Here is a 23,474-nt window from a genome sequence, read left to right as displayed (position 1 = left end):
CTCAAATATGCCTTGAATGCATCCACTTCTCCACTCCTACTGCTACTACCTGGTCCGATCTCACCTGGACCACCACAACATCCTCTAAACCCAACTCCCTGCTTCCAGTCTTGTCCGCCTGTAGTCTGGTTTTCATACAGACCAGTGTTTATTAATGCCACTACATCCCCATTTTCTGGCAAACAGAGTTGAATAAATACTTATAAACGGATATAAAAGTGCTTTTACTGAACACTTTGGTTTCAAAGACTGTTAAACACAAAGTAGAATTATCTGTATTATTCATTTTTTCCATAAATATTTCAGTGCCTATTACACGTAGTCACTGTTCAAAGCTCTGGGGCAAAGAAGACAAAATCCCTAACCTCATAGAGCTTTCATTCTAGTGAAAGAATGAGAGTTACCAGCATTCAGATGGGGTTAAAGCCAACAGGCAGTATCTTAAGCAATGGTTTTGAATTAAAATTGGTAAAGATGGCATTGAAGTCCTCGATTTTAAAGACCACCTAGCAAATCTACATTTTGTAGCTCAGGTTTGTTGGTTATGGCTTTACAAATACCCTGATAATTACATCTGGTAGCAAGTAAGACACATTGTATTAAAGATCCATGGGACAAATAGGTTTTAAGATAAAAATTAATTCAAGAGCACAGATATCATATGCATACTACTGAAATACACTGTGATTTATTTATAAAGAACAACAAAAGCAATGAACAGTATTTCAGAAGTTGAAAAAGGTGACACTAATAGTACTCAATATGCACCCATTTATTTTCCTTCAAATTTGGAGCTTTCTGTGTTTTAATTATATAAAGATGAGAAGTCAGTCTTTTAACCTAAAAATATTTACTTATTAAAACTATATTAATACTTTCATAAACGATACAAAAAAGATGAGACAAACATGTACATTTATAGAACTGCCTCTCAGTCATGCCAGATCCCTGCAGGGGGGAATTCCCAGCACAACCTCATTCATCTGTGAGGACACAGAGCAATCCTTCTTCAGAGTACACATTCATCTAACTTGTCCAGTGTGGTCAACACTCCATTTCTTGATGGTTTCCTTCTGCTATGAATGTGCTTGTCCAGTTGTCTGCTTCTTAGAGCAGACATTTACCTAAAAGAAAATGTTATAATAGTTACTAGTTAGTAATTTGGATCTGTATGAAAAAGCTAGTCATTACATGTTATAAAACCTTCTTCAAAAGACATTTTGATTCAAAAGACAATTTTTCAAGGGTTAAGATAAAAATATTTTTCCAAATAAGATGTCTGAGTAATTACAAAATGTTGTGACTTCTGCTTTCCTAAAGAAAACCTGCCTAAGGAGGCATTTTCAAAATGAAATCCCTGCAGAATTGCAGGTTTTAAGTTACCTTCCTCATCCACCGGCCATTGGAGGAGGATTAGGGCCACGCAGATGATTAATTCGACCCATTCTTCTGGGCGGGTTTCCTGGTGGCCTAAGATATGAAAAGTTAATTTCTACTGTTTAGTAGACACTACTTCAATTGATTCCTTTTAAACACTCAAATAGACCCTCTTCTTTATTTAAAATAGGAACTACCATTTAGGTCGCGAGTCACAAATTCAAATACTGAAAGAGACCAGATGCATAATGTGCATGAGGAAAGTGAGTCAAGCAAGGGTTAGGATAAATGGAACAGCTCCTCCTATAAATGTCCAACTGAAACGCAGCTCCAGCTGATTTTTGCCATACAGAAACACAATCCCCACCCAGTGCTGCGGGATCGTGAGATTTTCATTAGCAGCTGGAAATCCAGATTCTAAAGTGAAACCTCTAGATTTTAATGTTGGCCATCAGTTTTCATCCTCTAATTTAGACTTTTCCCATAGGATATTTGATATACATTTTAGCTTTGTCAGATTAACTCTGATTATCAAATCAAAGGCAATTTGATTTAATTTACAGTAATACATTAATTTTGTGAAATAGAATTTAAGCCTTTAATTACCATGAGCCTAACTATGTTTGTCTGCCTATTTATCTCTAACTTAATTATATTACACAGAGGGGTAAAAACATTGTTTATCAATTTAAAAAATTATACCCTCCTCCATCATCATATCTGGAATCAGATGAGCTTCCGTAGCCTCTTCTCTTTTTCACATCTTGCTGAAACAGAGTTCTGAAACTGAAACAAGGGGCAGAAAACAACAGAAGATCCACTTTCAACATTAAAAAATGCATTTCCATGGTTCCAACTATCATCTCTGTGGGAGGATGACTACCCTAACTTAGCTCCAAACCCACATTTCTTGAAGCCAGCTGGACAACACTATCTAGCGCAAGCACAAGTCTAAACAGAGTGTGCTATGTTCTGTGCCAAAGCCACCATTCCTTGTCTTCCTTGTTTGCTGTAACTCTTCTAGACAGAGTCTAGCGATGACTCTGAAACCAGAGTCATCTCCAACTTCCTTCCTCTGCTCTGTATCAGTTGTCAAGTCCGAGTCTGCTTTTATAGTATTGCATGTCCATTTCCTGTGCCAACAGCCTACCTAATGTTACCTTGGGGAAGGAGGGGCTGAAGTGGTGTGCCAGAGGCACAGGGCTTTCTGGCAATCCGTTTAAATGGAATTTTCTTTGTGGAGAGGGAAGGATTTAACTAAATTAAAACAATATTTTAAATAAACAATATGGAGGTGAAATTTGTAAGAGATTGCAAAGAAGTCTTGCAATGAGTAACTTAACTTAGGCCTCTCTGTCCCCTATTGTATTTCTCTATGGAACAGTTTCTTCCATTTTACCCCATCTAATTTATGCCACATGCAGCCATCAGATTAATCTTTCTAAACCAGAGCTACAATCAAATTAAGTATAAAGAGCATAGGCTGATTTTCAAATTTCTCTGCCATCTTTGCTGTGCCTCTTCCACCTGGAATAACCTCCTCTGATGTCCTCCTCCCACTATCATGCCCACCGCAAGGCCCCTTGTAAAAAGAAGACATTTACTGATATTAAAATCAATGAAGGAAGGAGAAATCCCACATCTCTGCATATCTGCAGTTCTCTGCCCACGAGACACTCAAATGTATATTCAAACTTTGGATGAGTAAGACTTGTTAGTAGATGAACAATTTTCATAAAACAAACAGCATAGGAAAGACCAAAAAATGAATTTAACTAAGAATCGCTTGAAATTATGGTGACATTTAAATTTTTGTCTCCTCTGTATCGATGCTAACCCTTCATTTAAAAAAAAGTTTATGCCTTGGGAGCTTTTAAAAATCAAGATCTAATTCCCCTGTTTACTTGTTGTATACTATGCCATAAAAGCTGCACATACACACTAAAGGCAGGAACAGTAGGGAGAAAGCAAAGTGCTGTCATCTGGCAGCAGAACGAGCAGGTCTGGCCCCATAGCTGCAGGCTGACATGGTTACCACCACGGCTAAGACATGGTCAAGCTTACTAACTCAAGGAACATATTCATAATCATAAAAGATGTTCGGGGCAGTTTTATCACTACACAAGTCTTCATCTCCCTTGGGAAAGCTATTAATAAAAATTACAATTAAAAAGTGCTTCAGGCAAGCTGAACTTAAATATCAGGGCTATTAAGAGGACTACTATACTTACAACAAAACCACGAACTCGGCTATTCCCCAGAAGAAATCCGTTATAAAAGACAATCTCCATGGGGACTGACTCCTGCTGTCCAACACTTGTCCTATAGACAAGAATAAAGAAACTTCCGTTAGTGCAACAAATCCCTGACACAAGATGCATTACATTTAATCAGTTAGGTAACAATCATAGGCTCAGTTTTCAACTTGTTCACTATTCCAAGGAAAGGTGTGTTATGTGTACATCATTCTAAGGAAAGGTTAGGGAAGTGAAGTTCTGTGGTCTAGAGGTCATTCCTTTAATATGTCAAATTATGCCTCCTATAGTTTGTAATTTCTGCTGGGTGACATTTCAAGGTTTTTTTTCTCTTTTTTTTTTACTGTGGTAAAATACACAAAAAAAATTTTACCATTTTAACCATTTTTAAGTGTACAGTTCTATGGCATTAAGTACACTCACACTGTCATACAACCATCACCGTCAGCCACCTCCAGAACTTTTTCATCTTCCCCAACTAAAACTCCACACCCATTAAACACTAACTCATTTCTCCCTTCCCCCAGCCCCTGAAAACCACCATTCTACTTTCTATCTCTATGAATTTGACTGCTCTAGGAACCTTGTACGAGGAATCATACAATATTTGTACTTTGGTAACTGGCTATTTCACTGAGCACAATGTCTTCAGGATTCATCCATATTGTAGCATATGTCAAAATTTCCTTCCTTTTTTAAGGCTGATGAATATTCCAATGTAAGTATATACTCCATTTTGTTTATCCATTCATCTACTGATGGACACTTAGGTTGCTTCCACCTTTTGGCTACTGTGAACATGCCGCTATGAACATGGGTGTACAATACCTTTATTCAAGTATTTTGAGGAAACAAATGAGATGAGTGAATATAAAGAATGCTCACACCACTTCCATTTTCCTAAATGTGTTCTGAGTATCTCTTTCACTTGCAAAGTCTCTTGCCTATATAAAAAGACTGTTTATACATACCCTTAAAATCTTCAGGATCAGTTGTTATATTAAAATTTTTATATATCAAAGAATTTGTGGGCTCTAAGTACTAAAGAGAATTTGGCTTGTTCATTAAAATGACCACAATTTTTCTTTAACAGAATGTTGTTGATCCGAATTACAGACTCCAGTTTTATCTTACAGAAAAATGGATACATTTTTCGAACCACTTTAAATAATAGAAGCTACATCAGGAAAAGTTACTACTCTAGAGTTTCAGTCTTGCAAATCAACAGGTAAGAATATTTTGGGAGACGAGCCATCTGTCAACTACCTCTCCTCTCCATTTTCCCAAGGGCTTCACCACTCACTGCCATGCCCAGTTTACTTCTCCTCTTTCCTTGACCAGCTTACTTTCAGGTAGCCACTTGGACCTGAGCCCTCACAGAGCTACTGACAAAAAGGGGCTACACTTAAAGACAGAGTGTGAGTGATAGGCTTGGTTCTGCCTCTTACTAGCGCTGCTTCGTTGGGTGACATGACATTTTCCTTCTCTAAGAAAAAGTATTCCAAGGATAGTCATCATATAGAATTGTTGAGAAAAAAAAGTCAACTGACAGTGAGAAAAAGGTTTTGTCAACTATGAAATGCTGGTACAGTCCTTCTAAGAAAACAGATGTAGGACTTCCCTGGTGGAGCAGTGGTTAAGAATCCGCCTGCCAATGCAGGGGACATGGGTTCGATCCCTGGTCCAGGAAGATCCCACATGCCACCGGGCAACTAAGCCCCTGTGCCACAACTACTAAGCCTGCGCTCTAGAGCCCGCGAGCCACAACTACTGAAGCCCGTGCACCTAGAGCCCATGTTGCGCAACGGGAAGCCACCGCAATGAGAAGCCACCGCAGTGAGAAGTCTGCACATCACAACGAAGAGTAGCCCCCGCTCGAGGCAACTAGAGAAAGCCTGTGCGCAGCGACAAGAAGGGAGGGAGGGAGGAAATAGATCTAATTGGAACCCGTCCATTTCTTCCTTTGCCATTCTAAAGAACATATTGCATGCATTTGTACCATTCTGACTTTTTTGCGCTTTTCTTCCCAGTTTCTGAAGGCAGAAACCTCCCCTCCCAATATCCTCAGAGAGAAATAAGTTGCAGTTGGCCATTTCTCAACTATAAAAGTGAGATTAGAGGCCCTAGTAGGACCTTTATGTTATTTATGTAGATCAAAAACAACAATACATACACAAAAAGACGCACTACAAATACAAGGAATTATTCAATAAATAATAGAAGCTGCCAGTCTTAACCACAAAGAATATAACACAAAGTCTGCAAGTGCCCAACACGAAGATGAAACTTTGATCTTTAGTGTCCATCAACCTATTTGTTTCAAAGATTTTTAAGTAAGAGATAAGGAGGAAGAGAAAGTGAGATTTTGAAAAGCAAAGAAATGCAAAGTGCACTCAGCCAGAAGATTTCTCACTACCTTCTTGGTCTCTGAAGATAAACAGATGACTCAAATAGAACCAGGACCTGGTTCCAGTGATGCAAGAACTAGTTAAGAGTGCACCGAGGCATTTATTTCACCTGAGTCAAACAAGTGGGCAGGCAGTTCTGACACTGTTCTGACCCAGTCATACTGTGTCTTTCCTTCCCATTCACTGTCTTTGGGGAGTCACTGAATTAAGTCTCTCTCAGCTTCTCCATTCCAGGAATAATCAACTTGCTCCTACAGGGAGTAATGCTACTCCCTGTGCCCCTTGAAATTGGGGCAGAAAGCTACATGCGTGACGAGCTACCCCTCTGCTGGGATAAAAAGCCTATCCAAAGCTTTTCTTCAACTCTCTTACACATTACAGAAAGAGGCAGCGTAGTAGAAAACCGTAAGAACGCAGACGTCAGTCTACCTGCGTTAGAAACCCGGCTGAGCCATTAGAACTACCTCTGTGATACTGGGCAAGCTATTTAATCCGGCTGCGCCTCAGTCTCCACCCGCAAAACATATAGTAGGGTATCACTCGGATAAGGCGACATTAAGACAATGAGCGGACAAACGAACAACGCTAAAAAAAAGTGCCCGAGGCACAAGCGCTACGTAACGGCGTGAACACTGTGGTCTTTTCTAGTTAAGGACACTGACGCCCGACAGGAAAGACCACTTTCCGAGATCCACAAGCAGAAGCTCCAGGAGGGCGAGGACGCCGGGCACTCAGCACCGCCGTCACCACGGCCCCCGCCGCGGCTCAGGGACGTTCGGCCGACAAGCCGCAGGCCCGGGCGACTTCGCCCCCTGGCCTCGGGGCGTACCCGGAAAAGCGGCGCCGGGACGGCGGGCGAGGATGGAAGAAACCCGGGGCTCGGCCTCCCAGGACGGAGGTCGCCCACGTAGCCGCTGCAACTCACCATTCGAGATGTAAACCATCTTGCTCCTTCTCCGCCTCCAGAGCGACAGTGGGGACTGGCCCCTCTCACTCTCCGTATCTCCCTCCGCACTCCTCCCTCTGACGTCACAGGCCACGAACAGACAAAACAGTGACAGAGGAGGGAGGTGGACAGAGCCCATTGGCTCTGGGGGGACACGCCCTCGACGGGCTTTTTGGTCTCGTCATGCTGGTGATTTTCGATGTAAGGTGGAGGCTGGGGCAGGTGATAGGATGTGACGTTGCGGATTTAGCCTGTAAACGCGGGCTTTCCTGGCTCCTCCGGCAGTGGAGTTTGGAGAGTTCGTTTGCGCTGCCGGGAGAAGTTACGCTGCTTTCTAGTTGTTTGAAGGGCGCAGGGTTGGGAAGGCAAGGTCACGTGTGAAGTGACTTGGAGAACCGCCGGCAGGAGGAGGTTCCTGAGAATTTTCCAGAATTGTGGATCTTTCAAGGTGTGCAGGGAAGTGCCTTGCGGGCGGAGGCGGTGATCAATCCGAAAAGAGCTTTACGGTCAAGACTTCGGGAATACACAGGCCCTATCTAGACAATGTACTCATTCTCTTTAGAACCGGTGTTTCTCCTCTTGGTTCGCTAGAAGTGGATGGAGTTTTTATCAGCGCTTGTGACACAGCTGAAAAATACTGTAGCGCGGGGTAGCTCGAGACCTTTCTCTGCTTGTTTTTTATTACTGGCTACTTCGTGATATTGCCAGCACTGTGGAGGTGACAGATGAATGAGAAGCTGTCTCGTGGTCATTGATTAAATATGGCCCACGTACCTTGTGCTGGTTGATTAAATATGGACCACGTACCTTGTGCTGATGGGTACTTCCTCGGCTCCAGCCACTGGGCTACTTTCTGGTCCTTGACCATGGTAGTCTCATTCCTGCCCCTTTGCTTTTGTACTTGGCTGTTCTTTCTGCATGGAATCCTAATTTCCCACCCCCCCCCCAATTCTCAAGTCATGTGTTGTCTCCTCAGAAAGTTTCTAATCACCTTAACTAAAATAAAATTGAAAATTCCATTTCGGAAATAATATTTTACATTTAACAATGTGTGTTAAGTTGTATGTTCCAATACCTAGAATAAACAAATATTTATTTTCATGTTGACTTTTTCAGTAGCAGTTTTCCCAAAAAAAAGTGCATAATAGGGGCTTCCCTGGTGGCACAGTGGTTGAGAGTCCGCCTGCTGATGCAGGGGACACGGGTTCGTGCCCCGGTCCGGGAAGATCCCACATGCCGCAGAGCGGCTGGGCCCGTGAGCCATGGCCGCTGAGCCTGCGCGTCCGGAGCCTGTGCTCCGCAACGGGAGAGGCCACAACAGTGAGAGGCCCACGTACCGCAAAAAAAAAATTAAAATTAAAATTTAAAAAAGTGCATAATAGGACAAAACAACATCCTTCATTTGAAAGTTTTGCAGTGCAGGGGGTTTTTCTGCACAAATATTGGAGTGGGGTCATTAATTTTCCCAAGTACCTTCCTTAACATAAGCCATGCCACCATCATCTCTTACCTGCTCTTCTCTAGTTGTTTTCTATCTGAAATCCCAGCTTCCACCTTTACCAGCCTTAAGCAGTTTTTCACACTGTAGCAAGAGTGATCGTAAAATGGAAATCATTGCTTGCAACCTTTTAGATACTGAAATTTAGTGATTTCCTATTGCTCTTAAGATCCAGTTCCTTGTCCTGGTCTACAGGCCCTTCATGACCTGTCCATTTGATCGCCCCCTTCGCTACACCTCCTGCCACAATCCCCACCCAAATTTTGTGCTAGCAACATTGATGTTTAGTCTCAAGCATCCAAGTTTTTTCATGCCTGCAGGACTCTGCACATACTTTTCCTTCTACCTGGGACACTCTTCCCCTGACTTCTTGCACAACCAGCTCCTTTCATCTTTTAGATCTCAGCTTACCTGTCACCACTTATGAATTCCTTCTCCTGGCCAATCATCTCCATGATTATTTTCTTCATAGTGCTTATCATGATGTGAAAATATTTTATGTCATAATTGGTTTGTTTCTTTCCAGAAAATATAAGATGTAAGAGGTCAGGAATCTTACCTGCTTTGTTCCCTCATATCTTCAAGGTCTATTATAGTCCTTGGCAGGTAGTAGGTACTCAGATGTTTGTTGTTAGAGAGGGAGGGAGAGAGACAGACTGAGAGAGAAAGAGAGAGAGGTCTATCTAAAAGTTCCCTAAAAATCTCCCAATCACCAAAGGAGGAAGAGAACTAATATTGGGATCTCCTGAGTACCAGACACTGCTAGGCTCTCTCTTCCTCTTCATCCCTCTATCTAGATTATTTCTTCCTGAGATTTTAATGCAGTGATTCCCTAATGAACTACCTCTAGCCTCTCCCACTCCATTTCATGATATGTTTAGCCTCTTGTTTAATCCAAGTTTGCCTCTTTCCTGCTCACATCTTCAGTTTCTCCGTACCACCTGACAATTCACACCCCAGCCTCCATGGTCTGGCATTGAGGGCTTCCTTGATATATTTTCTTAGGTTTATCTCTGTGACTAATTTCCTAATAGACCCCTGGTCTTCCTTCCTTGTTGCTTCTGCTCATTTGTTTCCTCTTGATGGGAATTTTCCCCATCTCTTAAAATCTAATCCATCCTTCAAGGTGAGGCATGTTCCTATTAAATGAAACAACGAATAGCAAATGTGAAAGGACTTTGCAAACCGAAAATATATACATATTATATATAACTATATGTATATTATACTATATATATTTCAGATAGATAGATTATATAGGTAATTAGTAGCAGGATGGGCCGGAGGACAAAGAACATTTCCCTCCTTTCCCTAACCTTTCATGTCAAGAACTGCATGTTAGTTACCAGCCACATGTGGCTGTTGAGCATTGAGATATGGCTTTAGTCTGAAATGAGATGTGCTGTACGTGCAAAATGCACACTAGATGAAGAGATTTAGAATGACATGATGTCCAATATCTCAATTTTTAATACTGATTACATGTTGAAATAATATTTTGGGCATTGGATTAAAATATTTTATTGAAAGTAATTTTGCCTGTTTCTTTTTACTCTTTTAACGTGACTGCTAGAAAATTTTAAATTACGTACTTGGTGCACATTTATGTTTTGCATTATATTCCTTTTGGACACCACTGGTCTAGAGTGAAGACATTATTGGCCTGGCACAGGAAAGGTACTCAGTAAATATTGGTTGAATGGCTGAATGAATGCTCTTAATAATGGATAATATTATGCAAGGTTTACTATGTGTCAGGCACTGTTCTAAGCATGTTTTACTTATTAGTCCTTACAACAACAATAGCTAACATTTATATACTATTTACCCTGTTCCAGGCAATATTCTAAGTACTTTTGATGTATTAATTCATTTAAACCTCAACCTTATTAAGTGGGCTGTACTATTATTCCCATTTTACAGATGAGGAAATGAGTCACAAAGAGCTCAAATGACTTGCCCAGGGTCACACAGCTAGTAAGGAGCAGAGCTGAGATTAAGACCAAGAGTTTGGCTCTATAGTTTGTGCTCTTGACTCCTGTGCTAGGGAATTCCCTGGCAGTCCAGTGGTTAGGACTTTGCACTCGCTTTGCCAAAGGCCCGGGTTCAATCCCTGGTCTGGGAACTAAGATCCCACAAGCTGTGCTGCATGACCCCAAAAAACAAACAAAAAACTCCTGTGCCGTACTGCCTCTCCACACATAAGCAGAGGTATTGAAATCGGATATAATCCAGTGTGGTACTCATAATATAGAATGGGAGGTGGTTTCTGGATACAATTTAAATGTATCTCAGTTTTCTCAAAGTTACAAAATAGCTTCCCACAGTTTTTCTTTTCTAGATACCCTAAGCATAAAATTCCCCTAAGCATCTCTAAGTTGATTACCTAGCCATCTCAGTTCCAATCTAAGCCCAGAGGGATGGGCTACTGTGAATGACAGGTACCTCTGGAGCTGGGACTGGAGTGAATCCCACCTAAACCACATGGGTGGAGAGAGGTGTTTACCAGAGTATAGAAAAGGAATGCTGGGTAACATCAAAACAATAAAATGCCTTCAATACTGCCTTTAAGGAACATGGAAAACAGATGGCATTTATGTTCTTCATTAATCTTTTATGTGTTTGTTCTTACAGTTATTGCTTCTATATTGTTTATTTCATCTGGGCTCAGATATCTTAGCTGTCTCATTTTTCTACCTTATATTCTTTACTGATGTCTTTCACAGTAACTTTTTTTTTTTATTCCTTTTAAGGTATGTAGTCTCAGACTGGACATGCTGTGCAAATCAGGGGCTTACTTTTTTGCACCAATAAGTACTTCATCCCTTCAGTTGAACTGATAGTTTTACTGCTCTACAAGTCACTTTCTTAAACCACTTGAACTCATTTTCTGCATCAAAATGGAAAAATGTTACTAGAAATTCACAACGCTCTCTTCCTGGGAGAATCTGGTGGATTCAAAAGTTGGGGATTTCATCTGTAGTCTCTAAAGTATATCACAAAATTAATGATATTATTAGTTTCATTAGTGAGCCTGTGAGGTTCCATTTAAACCGTCTATCTTGTGCAGCATGCGAGAGCTTAGTTCCCCGGCTAGGGATGGAACCTGCACCCCCTCAGTGGAAGCACAGAGCCTTGACCACTGGACCTCCAGGGAAGTCCCTAAACAGTCTATCTTTAAATGAATAAGGAATATCTAGATTCTACCTGTGATTCTGTTACAGGAAGAGAAATACTGTTCCAATTATAATTTATAACCTTTTAAACTCATGATCTGATTTTAGTAAGGTGGTAACTGTAATGGAAACTGTTACAGTGGTAAATGGAAGGAAATACTTGTACAGATTTGTAAAGTAAAACCATCAGAGACTTAGGTGTTGGTTGCCTTCTATCCTAGGGGCATTAACTGATTATTAAAAACAAATTTTTATTATTTTTAGAATTATATTCTATAGTACAAAAAAAGTATATTGCTTTCCAAGCCTTATGTCTAGATTCCTAAAAGTGGAATAAAATATAACAGAAGTGTACATTCTAGCGCTGTGTTCGTTAAGTCTCAAGATAACGTTGATTTTTATATTTGAAAAATTAGAATATAGATATATGCCTGTTGACTTTAAGAAACATATGATTTATTATTTTTATTCTCTAAATGGTTTGCAGCAGAGCATTTGATAGTCCTCATATCTTTTTGTTTTGTTTTAATGTGGTACCTCTATATAATACAAAAGTCAAAAGATACAAATGAATATTCCATGAAGAACAAGTCTTCTGTCTTCCCCTGTAAGCCAGAATTCTAAACTTCCATCCCCTAGCTTAGAGAAGCTGTTAATAGCACTGATTGGCAAATTCCTCTTGGGCAATAGTAGCCTCAATGACAGACTCACCTCTCTGAAGTTCCATCTTCTCTGGGATCTTGGCTAAGCAATTCTTCACTCACTTACTATCATCTTTACTATTTTTAAAATGTTTTCCCCTCATTTTTTTATCCAGGTTTTTAAAGTTGTGCTCAGAAGAAGTGGTATTACAGATTACTTCATCCTTCATAATGAAGTGGAAGTTGATGCATTTATTTAACCAAATCGACATGGCCATTTAGATTAGGTCTTAGATTAAGCACTATTTTGCCTTTGACTTTAAAAATTCTGCTATTTGTGTATAAGTAAAATTTCCATAACAACTGCTATCTTTTCGAATATAGTCAAAACATTATTACTTATGAACAGAAAGGATTATTGTAAACAGTAAATTTAAATGTGTGAGTGATTTAAAAATATATTTATTTTGCCAATAAACATTCCGCTTTTAATCCTTCCACAACCAAATAGATGAATAAAACCTTACTTTGGTTTGATAGTCTCGGTCTTTTAATTAAAGGCTCAAAGAAAATAGATTCATTTTGTGGCCTCCTAGGGAAAAGTTCTTTATGGCCCAATGATGACTGTTACTTGGAAAGATTGTTAGCGAGGCTCCAAAGGATTCTGGTAGGGAGGTTGCTGTTGCCTCAACTAGGTGGTGAGGCGGGCTGTTGCTGATGCCTCAACATCACCTTATTTGTTTTTTTCATAAATTTATTTATTTATTTTTAGCTGAGTTGGGTCTTTGTTGCTGCACGCGGCTGAGCGGGGGCTACTCTTCGTTGCGGTATGCAGGCTTCTCATTGCTGTGGCTTCTCTTGTTGCAGAGCACGAGTTCTAGGCATGCAGGCTTCAGTAGTTGTGTCTCGTGGGCTCTAGGTGCGCGGGCTTCACTAGTTGTGGCACATGGGCTCAGTAGTTGGGTCGCACAGGCTCTAGAGCGCAGGCTCAGTACTTGCAGCACACGGGCTTAGTTGCTCCACAGCATGTGGGATCTTCCCGGACCAGGGCTCGAACCCATGTCCCCTGCATTGGCAGGCGGATTCCTAACCACTGCACCACCAGGGAAGCTCCACTTTATTTTTTCTTAACTAACTGTATAACACAAGCAGCTTGGTTAATATCACCCAAGGTCAAATATGGTTCTTAACTTCAAAAAAATCATCTTTCACAATTATCAGTAATCTATCTCTTTTGCTGTGAAACTCTAACTTGGTTTTGATGAAAAGTATGAAGCAGAGACTCTGAAAATGGAATCTGGCAACTGCCAAAGTGTTGCTTGATGTTATTTTCTCATTTCATTTTGAATGTATTTAGCTACTCGTTAGTGGCCCCCAGTCTTTCACATTCAGACAGAGACATTTCACAAGTGTGTTGGAGACCATATGTGCAGAAAAGTGGAGAAGCAAGGGGAAATGGCTAGAGTCACCTTGGGTTGCTGACCTGTTTGGTCTCTCTAGTTCCCTGCCATAGTCAGCAGGCTGGCAAGGGAGGGGAGCAGGTGTGCTGGCACACGAGACAGGCTCAGGCTTACTGCTTGCAATGGTGGTGGCAGCGTAAACAGTTCACACCAGCATTTTATAAGCTAGCCGGGTACTGGGGAGCTCAGCTTTGGGACCCTTCCTGCATGAGGAAGCCACCCAGAATATGACTCTAGCCATTTCAATTGAGTCACTGTTTTTAGAAATGTAAAAAAAATTTTTTAAATCCCACTAAAGTACATTTTCTATCATAAGCCTTGAAAATGTTCATATTCATAATCCAACATTTCTATTTCTAGAATTCATTCTAAAGAAACAATGAGAGATGTTGAAACAGATTTACAAGAATATTTAGCCCAGTGTTAGTTGAAATGGAAAGAAAAAATGAAAGCCATATAACTGCAATAGTGGGAGATGAGCTAAATTTTGGAATACATAGCATAGTGTACATTAATATAGTGGGAAATTATTTATGATGTATTGAGTGAAAGGAGCATATTATGAAACAGTATGTAAAGTATTATATCAATGCAAAAAATGTGTGTATCTGGAAATACACTAAAAATTATGGGAGCTATAATTTTTTCTTTGTGTTTTTCTACAGTTCTCAGATTTTCTACAATAAACACGTATTCCTTTTCTAATTAGAAATAAACATCAATTTTTTAATTGAAGTATAGTTGATTTACAATATGTTAATTTCTACTATATAGGAAAGTGACTCAGTTTCACCTATATGTACATTCCTTTTTTTTTTTTTTTTTTGGCGGTACGCGGGCCTCTCACTGCTGTGGCCTCTCCCGCTGCGGAGCACAGACTCCGGACACGCAGGCTCAGCGGCCATGGCCCACGGGCCCAGCCGCTCTGCGGCATGCGGGATCCTCCCGGACCGGGGCACGAACCCGCGTCCCCTGCATCGGCAGGCGGACCCTCAACCACTGCGCCACCAGGGAAGCCCTGTACATTTCTTTTTATATTCTTTTCCATTATGGTTTATCCCAGGACACTGAATATAGTCCCCTGTGCTATACAGCAGGACCTTGTCCATCCATTCTATATGTAATAGTTTGCATCTACTAACCCCAAACTCCCAGTCCATCCCTCCCCCACCCTAAGTATACATTTGTTAGAAACTGAGGGTTTATCTCTAGTCTCATTTTAATGGCTTGGGTAATTTTTTAAAATTAATTAATTTATTTATTTTTGGCTGTGTTGGGTCTTCGTTTCTGTGCGAGGGCTTTCTCCAATTGTGGCGAGCGGGGGCCACTCTTCATCACGGTGTGCGGGCCTCTCACTGTCACGGCCACTCGTTGCGGAGCACGGCTCCAGATGCGCAGGCTCAGTAGTTGTGGCTCACGGGCCCAGTTGCTCCGCGGCATGTGGGATCCTCCCAGACCAGGGCTCGAACCCGTGTCCCCTGCATTAGCAGGCGGATTCTCAACCACTGCGCCACCAAGGAAGCCCTTGGGTAATTCTTAAAAATATTTTTTTTCTAGTAGAAGTGATAGAAAATTAATAACCAAGGAGTTTACTCATGTAGTTGTTAACTTTCAGAGTACATTTTAAAGTCATTTTATTTAATAGGTTGTCTTTGCTTTGCCTGATTGCTCTAGTACACACAGCATACACATGGGAACCCCACTCAAGTGAGTTAGTCAGTGCTTTTGGTTTTCGCTTAGGATGAATAGTCCAGTAAGAATCAAGTAAACAGTTTCAGATTCCTTGCTATTAGCTCAAAATAATTCTGACTGTTTATCAAAATGAAGACTTAATGTGTTAATTTTGTGAATGGTTTACTGGCAAGGTTGCTGAATAAAAACCTTCACTTTAAACGTGTGCTTTTTCAGAGAGTTCTATCATACTGCTAAATAAAATCCTTTTAAAAAGAGTTCAAATAGGGATGTGGACCTTTATAGATCTTTAGACCTTCTTTTGGGCAGTTGACTGTTGATAGACGGTAGAATCATCTTACCAGTATTTTGCCCATGCTGAAAAAAAAAGGCCCATGAAGCAAGAAAATTTATAGTATTTGATATGGTGGCAAAAAAAAGTTGTCAAGGGCTTCCCTGGTGGCGCAGTGGTTGAGAGTCCGCCTGCCGATGCAGGGGACACGGGTTCGTGCCCCAGTCCGGGAAGATCCGACATGCCGCGGAGCGGCTGGGCCCGTGAGCCATGGCCACTGAGCCTGTGCGTCCAGAGCCTGTGCTCCACAACGGGAGAGGCCACAACAGTGAGAGGCTCGTGTACCGCAAAAAAAAAAAAAAAAAAAAAGTTGTCAAAATATACAAACAAAAACAAATCCATATACGTATAGCTGATTCACTTTGCTGTACAGCAGAAACTAACACAACATTGTAAAGCAATTATACTCCAATTAAAAAAGAAAATCCAAAATATTCCCATATGAGTGTTTCATCTAATGAGCCTTCCTTTAAAATAGAATTTAGCCTTAAGCAACTGAGCCTTATTTTCAGGGGATGAAATTAGAGTCCAACTCAATGACTTTTGCCTCCCTGCTGGAAGGCACTCTGGAAATAGCAAGCAGGGAATCAATGCTGAAAATAAGTAATTTCTTTTCAATATGGATACAGTGAAGTGTAAATTTGAGCTGCCTTTTATAACAGAGTGAGAAAGCCTGGTTTATGCCTAGGCTTTACAAGGGTCAGGGAAATTTGAGGGCCGAGGGGGGCATCTGTGCATATAGTGCCCACAAGTATGCTCTGGACTATTCTCTACGGGCAATTTGTTTCCTTTAGCTCTCACTCCCAAATAAGCAGGATCTCAGCTTTAGGGATAAATAAATTATTTTTGAAATCTAAGACTAGTAGAGGAAATGGCTTCCTTTGATCCTCTGGATGTTATGACACCTATTTAAGAGCTTGCCTGGCTTTTATGATATCAGCCCAGAAAAAAAAAAAAAAAAAAAAAGACCTCTGGATGCTTTAGGGTATTCCCTTTTCTTTTTAATGACCTGTGGATTTCAGGAGAGAGCTTCAGAAATGTTCTAGGCACTTTACTTTTTGCTCTGGACCTTAAAGATCTGATAAAATATGCAACAACCCCTTGAATACTTGAATTGAATTCAGTTTATCTTGATAAAGATTTATCAGGCTGTTAACTGTGTACAAGATATCATGGTAGCAATGGCACAGATAGTAATAATAGCTAATATTTATTTAGTATTTTGTGCTTGGTACTGTTCTAAGCAGTTTCCATACGTAAACATTGTATTGAACAAGCAAAACATATGGGTTGTGATCAATAATTTTACTTTTTTCTTCCATCACTCCTTTCTTTTTGTTCAGTGGGACTAGCTCTTCTATGTTCCCAAGTGAAAACAGGCAAGCCCTATGACTTCTCTGACTTCTCATAGGTCATATGCTTGGTGTCAATTTAGTAATAAGAATGTCCAGTGCTGGGCTTCCCTGGTGGCGCAGTGGTTGAGAGTCCGCCTGCCGATGCAGGGGACACGGGTTCGTGCCCCGGTCTGGGAAAGATCCCACGTGCCGCGGAGCGGCTGGGCCCGTAAGCCATGGCCGCTGAGCCTGCGCGTCCGGAGCCTGTGCTCCGCAACGGGAGAGGCCACAACAGTGCAAGGCCCGCGTACCACAAAAAAAAAAAAAAAAAAAAAAGTAAAAAAATAAAGAATGTCCAGTGCTAAGTAAAAGTAAAACTCCTGATCTTGATTGAAAATTAAGATATTTTTTCCTTTCCCGTGTGAATGAAAAATGTTGCCAGCCATATCAGTAAACAAAGAATGTTGCAGCCATCAAGCCACTATAGCCACCCAGGACAGCGAGCCCTGTGGAGACTCAGGATGGGAAAGAACAGGATACCGGCCCTAGATAGCTAAGGTGCATAACAAAGGAATGATGTCAATAGGCCCAGACTCTTGCATCTTCCCATACAAAGAAAAGCGCTAAATTCATTAACTTGAGATATCTAATTTTCTTTAACTAACAGTAATTTTTTGATGTTCTGACTAGCTGGTCTTTTTGCAAAACTCCTATATATCCTGGTTCCTCCCTTACCCCTTGGGAGCAGTCTTTTAGAGATATCTGAGAGGCTGATTCCCAGGCTTGAAGTCTTCAGAAAGTCCACCAAATAAAACATAATTCTCGACTTTCAGGTTGTGCATGTTTTTCAGTAGACAGTGCTTAGGGCCAATATGCTTCCTCTGTCAGAGACACAGGGCCCTGGCCATTAGCCATAGCTTTCCAGTTAGCTTGTTGAGCAGCAATGGATTTTATGAGTGTCTCTTGGGAAGAGCACACTGGGTTCATAACGGGACCATAATGGATATCACAGGTGGATGAACAATTTAGGGGTAACATACCTGTCAGTCTGGAGGTGGCATGATCCATTACCTTATGACTTGGTCTTTCCATCCTTTTCTATCCATAAAACATACTCTTGTTCCATTTTTTAAGAAACATATAATCCACTTATTATCTTTAACATGTCTTCGATGTTACTAATATACTATCTTTTTAACCTCCATCCTATTCATTTTTCTTGACTTCTATAACAGAATTGCATAGTCTTAAATAATATAATAAGCCCATTACAGTCCTTCCAAAATTTAGGGATGCATATTCATCTGTCCAGGTGGTTTCCTCATGACTTGAGATGAAAGTAGGGAGGGCATTCTCCATAGAGTGGGTGACATTCACAGAATAGCTATCTCCACAGAAGTCTTCTTTTAAAACTTCTCCTCAATCTCTACTTTTGTATCCCCACATGAACAGCTTAAGAGTTAAGAAACTGGTTTCCAGATGGCTACTTTAAGAAAAGATACAGGTTGCTCTAGTTCCTGTTTTAAAATATCAGATCTATTTTATCCAGGTGCCTCAGTCAAGACTTCCATTTTAGCATCCTGATACACATGTATTATTCCACTGAACCCTCACAACGACCTTAGGAAGTTAGTATGTTCTTGTCTCCATTTTATATATGAGGAAATTGAGGCTTAGAGAGATTTAGTAACTTGTTCACTCTTAGCAAATGGTAGAACTGGGATCATAACCCAGGCAGTCTGGCTGCAGAGTCCCTGCCATTAAAGAGTCCCTTTCATTCTCCACAAGAAGGAGGGGGGTTGATGAAAGCACAAATGACTAATACAAGATTGAGGAAAGTCAAGTGCCCTAAGAGAATTGCATGCTAAGTGCCCATGGGGTGAGGAGGAGGGAGACCACGCATTACCTGGAGGGAATCAGAAAAGGATTCCTGAGAAGTGATGGTTGAAGTATATCCTGTGAGGTAAAGAGTATTTTGACAGAAGCAAAAAGGAGATAGAAATGAAATGAACAATGTATGACGAGATTGCATCTGTCATCCAGAAATCCTTTCACTTCAGCTAAATCTCCAAATGATCACATACCTTAAACCTAGTAAGACTTATGATGGAATTAACTTGAATTGGCTGATGTTTTTTTAAGCATGCTGTTTCCATAGTTTATCTTATGAAAGACAATTATTTTGTCATTGACTCAGATTTCTTGTCTACCTGTTAAAACTCAGCTGGTAGACTCACATTAAAAATGTTCTAACTGGAATCAAGTTGCATAGGATATTTGAATGCTTTGTATACTGGCAACATATTATATCTTAAGTCATTTTTGTTCTTCAGAACCAAATGGATAGCTGCACTATACACTGACTAAACTCAAATAAACTTGTGGATTATTGTTCACTGTCATCTCCTATTACCAACAAGCCCTTGAAGCACAATACGGCAGGAGTGGCACACTTGGGTGGGAACTGTGGCAGACAGAGAGTACCTTTCCTCTCTAAAGGGGACAGAAAATGTTCAGCTCTAGCTACTCACCACCATGTGGGATGGGGATCCACTGCAGCCAGAGCTTCTGATGATTTCAAGAGAAGCTTGAAATCTGGATGATTATCCAAAATGTCCCTGATTTAAAATGTTAAAATATTAGTAACTAATTCATACTTTTTAAAAAAACATGATACTGGGCGAGTTTCCTGTTGGCCTAGTTGTTAGGATTCCTGGCTTTCACTGCTGTGGCTTGGGTTCAGTCCCTGGTCAGGGAACTGAGATCTTGCAAGTCATGTGGCATGGAGAGAAAAAAAAAAAAAAAAAAAAATCAAACAAACAAACACACAAACAAAACAAACAGAAATCCCCATGATACTAGCCAAACAAAACATGTCTATGGGCCAAATACAGCCCAAGAGTCACCTGTTTGAAACCTTTGCTTACAACATACCCACTGGAAATTGCTGAAATTCCTTATGGGCCCAGGCTTGAAGAAGCACACATTAAAAACAAAAACAAAAACAAAAACACTAACCCTTTCAATCCCTGGTCCAGGAACTAAGATCCTGCATGCCACACAGTGCATCCAAAAAAAGAAAAAGAGAGAGAGAGAGAGAACAAACCTGTGGTTGCCTAGGGGAGGGTGGGGAGGGATGGACTGGGAGTTTGGGTTTGGTAGATGCAAGCTATTATATATAGAATGGATAAACAACAAGGTCCTACTGTATAGCACAGGGAACTATATTCAATATCCTATGATAAACCACAATGGAAAAGAACATGAAAAAGAATGTATATATATATGTATAACTGAATCACTTTGCTGTACAGTAGAAATTAACACAACTTTGTAAATCAACTATACTTCAATAAAATAAATAATTAAAATTTAAAAAATAATTTAAAAAAAACACCAACCCTTTTATTATGGAAAATTTCAAACACTGAAAAGTAGAATAGTATAATGAACTCTTTTGTACCCTTTGTGGAGTTTAGACAGTTAACAACTCACAGCTAGTCTTGTATCATCCATACTCCCCCCCACTTTCCCCCATTTCCACAGACTATTTTGAAGCAAATCCTAAACACACAGTTTCATCTATAAATATTTCAGTATGCATCTTTAAAAGACAAAAACTCTCTAAAAATATATAATCTTAATGCTACTTTCTCATCAATAAAAATTAACAATTCCTTAGTAACATTAAATGTCAAATGTTCAAAAATCCCCTCCTAATTGTCACAAAATATTTTTACAGCTTTTATTTTTCAAATCAAGATTGAAATATACTGCAGTTGGTTGATATGTCTTGATAAATCTCTTTTAATCTGTAGAGGAACACAACATTTTAATAAAAATAAAACTTTTGAATAAAGAAGAGAAAACCAACAAAATTTGTGGCCATGGGAGAAAAATCTACTGTTCTAGTGATGTGATGAATAATAATGTGATATATTTTCTGGTAACTAGGAAAGTATCAAATCATGTGAGTGAAGTACCTTCACCATCACGTTATTACCAGAGTACTTTAAAAAATGTAAATTTTTTTTAGGTTAAAAAAATCATAAAAATAATACATTAGGAAAACATCAGCAAAAATGGTGGAGTAAGGATCTCCAAAAATTCTTTCCTCCAGAAGAGCAATAAGAATACTGGCAAAAAATGTCAGAATCAACTTTTTCAAAACTGTGGAAATTAATCAAAAGCTTACAGCAATCTGGATAGCCTTTATTCAAAAATGTCTGAATATCAGTAAGAATAGCAATCTTTCTGGCATGTTAACTTGCCCTATTCCCAGTCCCACCTCTCCATTTCCACAGCAGCCTTGAGAGCCAACAGCCTAGCAGAATGGCGTTGGAGTACCTTTAAAGCCTCAGTCACAGAAAACTGTCATTATTTGACCCGTCTGGAGGTTCCCTAGAAGATACCATTTGCAAGGCTAGCAGAACTCACAAAGTGTGGGAAAGATTTTTCCCAGGGGCATTTATTGCAAACAATTAAAAGCAATTAATTAACTTTTTGACTGCCTAAGACAGGGAATAACAGTTGGGGCCAACAATAGGGTAACCAAAAAACTTAAAAGGAAAAACTTGGCAATGAGCCCATAGGTACTTCGAAAAGCTCTGACAAGCTTCTGGGAATCTAGAAGGCCACCTGTAGGGGTAAGGGTTCTGCACATGCCTAAGGCTGTTCGCATGCTCAAGAAAGACCTTAGAAGGCCCTAAGCTCTCAACCTTGAGAACGTGCACAAGTAGTGAGTGAAGGGTAAGAGAGAATAGCTAACTGCCTGAATGAACATTGAAGGTGTGCCCCAAGACACACAGGGTGCTTCAGCAAAGAGTCAGAAGCATATTGATTCCAGACATTTAAAGAAATCTCTGAGCTGACCACTAAGCTAACTGGGCAGAGACTCCAGGGGCTACAGTGGCCTTTACAGAATTAGTTTAGAAAAGTCATTCAAGAAACAATAAACAGCAACAATAACAAACTGGAGGAGGAAGAAGAATCTTATTTGTGGAATTTCAACATTATATTCTTTAAAATGTCCAATTTTCAACAAAAAATTATAAGACATACAAAGAAACAAGAAAGTATGACCCATAGGGGAAAAAAAAAAAAAAAAGAAAGAAACTGATCCTGACAAAACCCAAATGTTACACTTACTAGACAAAGACTTTAATAAGCTATTTAAAATATGTTCAAAAAGCTAAAAGTAGCAATGTCAAAAGGACTAAAGTATAATGTCTCAACAAACAGAAATATTAATAAAGAGATAGAAGTTATTATTATTTATTTATTATTAGTGTTTTTTTTGCGGTACGTGGGCCTCCCACTGTTGTGGCCTCTCCCGTTGTGGAGCACAGGCTCTGGACACACAAGCTCAGCAGCCATGGCTCACGGGCCTAGCCGCTCTGCAGCATGTGGGATCCTCCCAGACCGGGGCATGAACCCATGTCCCCTGCATTGGCAGGCGGACTCTCAACCACTGCACCACCAAGGAAGCCCAGAAATTATTTTTAAACAAGAAGAAAACAAATCTAAAGGTGAAAATTATGGTCACTGAAATAAAAATTCACTAGAATGTGTGACTCAACAGCAGAGTTGAGCAGGCAGAAGAAAGAATCAATGATAGTTTAATTAAGATTATCCAATCTGAGGAACATAAAGAAAAGAGAATGAAGAACAGTGAACAGAGTTTCAGAGACCTGTGGAACACCATCAATCATACTAACTTATGCATAATGAGAGTTCCAGAAGGAGAGACGAGAGAGAAGCAGAAAGAACATTTGAAAAAAATAATGGCCCTTTAACACAACATTGTAAATCAACTATACATGAATAAAATAAAATTTTTAAAAATTAAAAAAAATAGGGCATCATCAGAAAATCTACAAACAACAAATGCTGGAGAGGGTGTGGAGAAAAGGGAACCCTCTTGCACTGTTGGTGGGAATGTAAATTGATACAGCCCCTATGGAGAACAGTATGGAGGTTCCTTAAAAAACTAAAAATAGGGCTTCCCTGGTGGCGCAGTGGTTGAGAGTCTGCCTGCCGATGCAGGGGACATAGGTTCGTGCCCCAGTCTGGGAAGATCCCACATGCCGCAGAGCGGCTAGGCCCGTGAGCCGTGACCGCTGAGCCTGTGCATCCGGAGCCTGTGCTCCACAATGGGAGAGGCCACAACAGTGAGAGGCCTGCATACCACAAAAACAAACAAACAAACAAAAAACAAAAACAAAAAAACTAAAAATAGAATTACCATATGACCCAGCAATCCCACTACTGGGCATATACCCAGAGAAAAACATAATTCAAAAAGACACATACACCCTAATGTTCATTGCAGCACTATTTACAATAGCCAGCAACCT

General features: G+C 40.2%; 1 protein-coding gene across 1 annotated transcript; it reads right to left on the bottom strand.

Moving 5' to 3' along the window:
* Positions 1 to 200: 200 nt before the first annotated feature.
* On the bottom strand, positions 201 to 7,140 carry SELENOK (selenoprotein K). Its single transcript, XM_081247120.1, has 5 exons — positions 6,966 to 7,140; positions 3,609 to 3,699; positions 2,080 to 2,163; positions 1,384 to 1,470; positions 201 to 1,124 (listed from the first exon to the last, which is right to left on the bottom strand). Exons 1-4 carry the CDS (start codon positions 7,123 to 7,125, stop codon positions 1,389 to 1,391), a joined length of 417 nt encoding a protein of 138 aa, XP_081103246.1. The 5' UTR covers positions 7,126 to 7,140; the 3' UTR covers positions 201 to 1,124; positions 1,384 to 1,388.
* Positions 7,141 to 23,474: the final 16,334 nt, after the last annotated feature.

Source organism: Mesoplodon bidens (assembly GCF_964165515.1).
Source record: "Mesoplodon bidens genome assembly, chromosome: 10".
NCBI classification, from domain to species: domain Eukaryota; kingdom Metazoa; phylum Chordata; class Mammalia; order Artiodactyla; family Ziphiidae; genus Mesoplodon; species Mesoplodon bidens.
The sequence above is the reverse complement of the archived record's forward strand: the minus strand, read 5'-3'. Positions and strand labels throughout refer to the sequence as shown.

Coding starts and splice junctions, on each gene's coding strand:
- SELENOK (XM_081247120.1), bottom strand. CDS start 7,125: ATGGGCTCTGTCCACCTCCCTCCTCTGTCACTGTTTTGTCTGTTCGTG. Junction 2,164..3,608: donor GCCGAGTTCGTGGTTTTGTT/GTAAGTATAGTA, acceptor CCCTTGTTTCAG/TTTCAGAACTCTGTTTCAGC. Junction 1,471..2,079: donor AGATATGATGATGGAGGAGG/GTATAATTTTTT, acceptor TTCATATCTTAG/GCCACCAGGAAACCCGCCCA.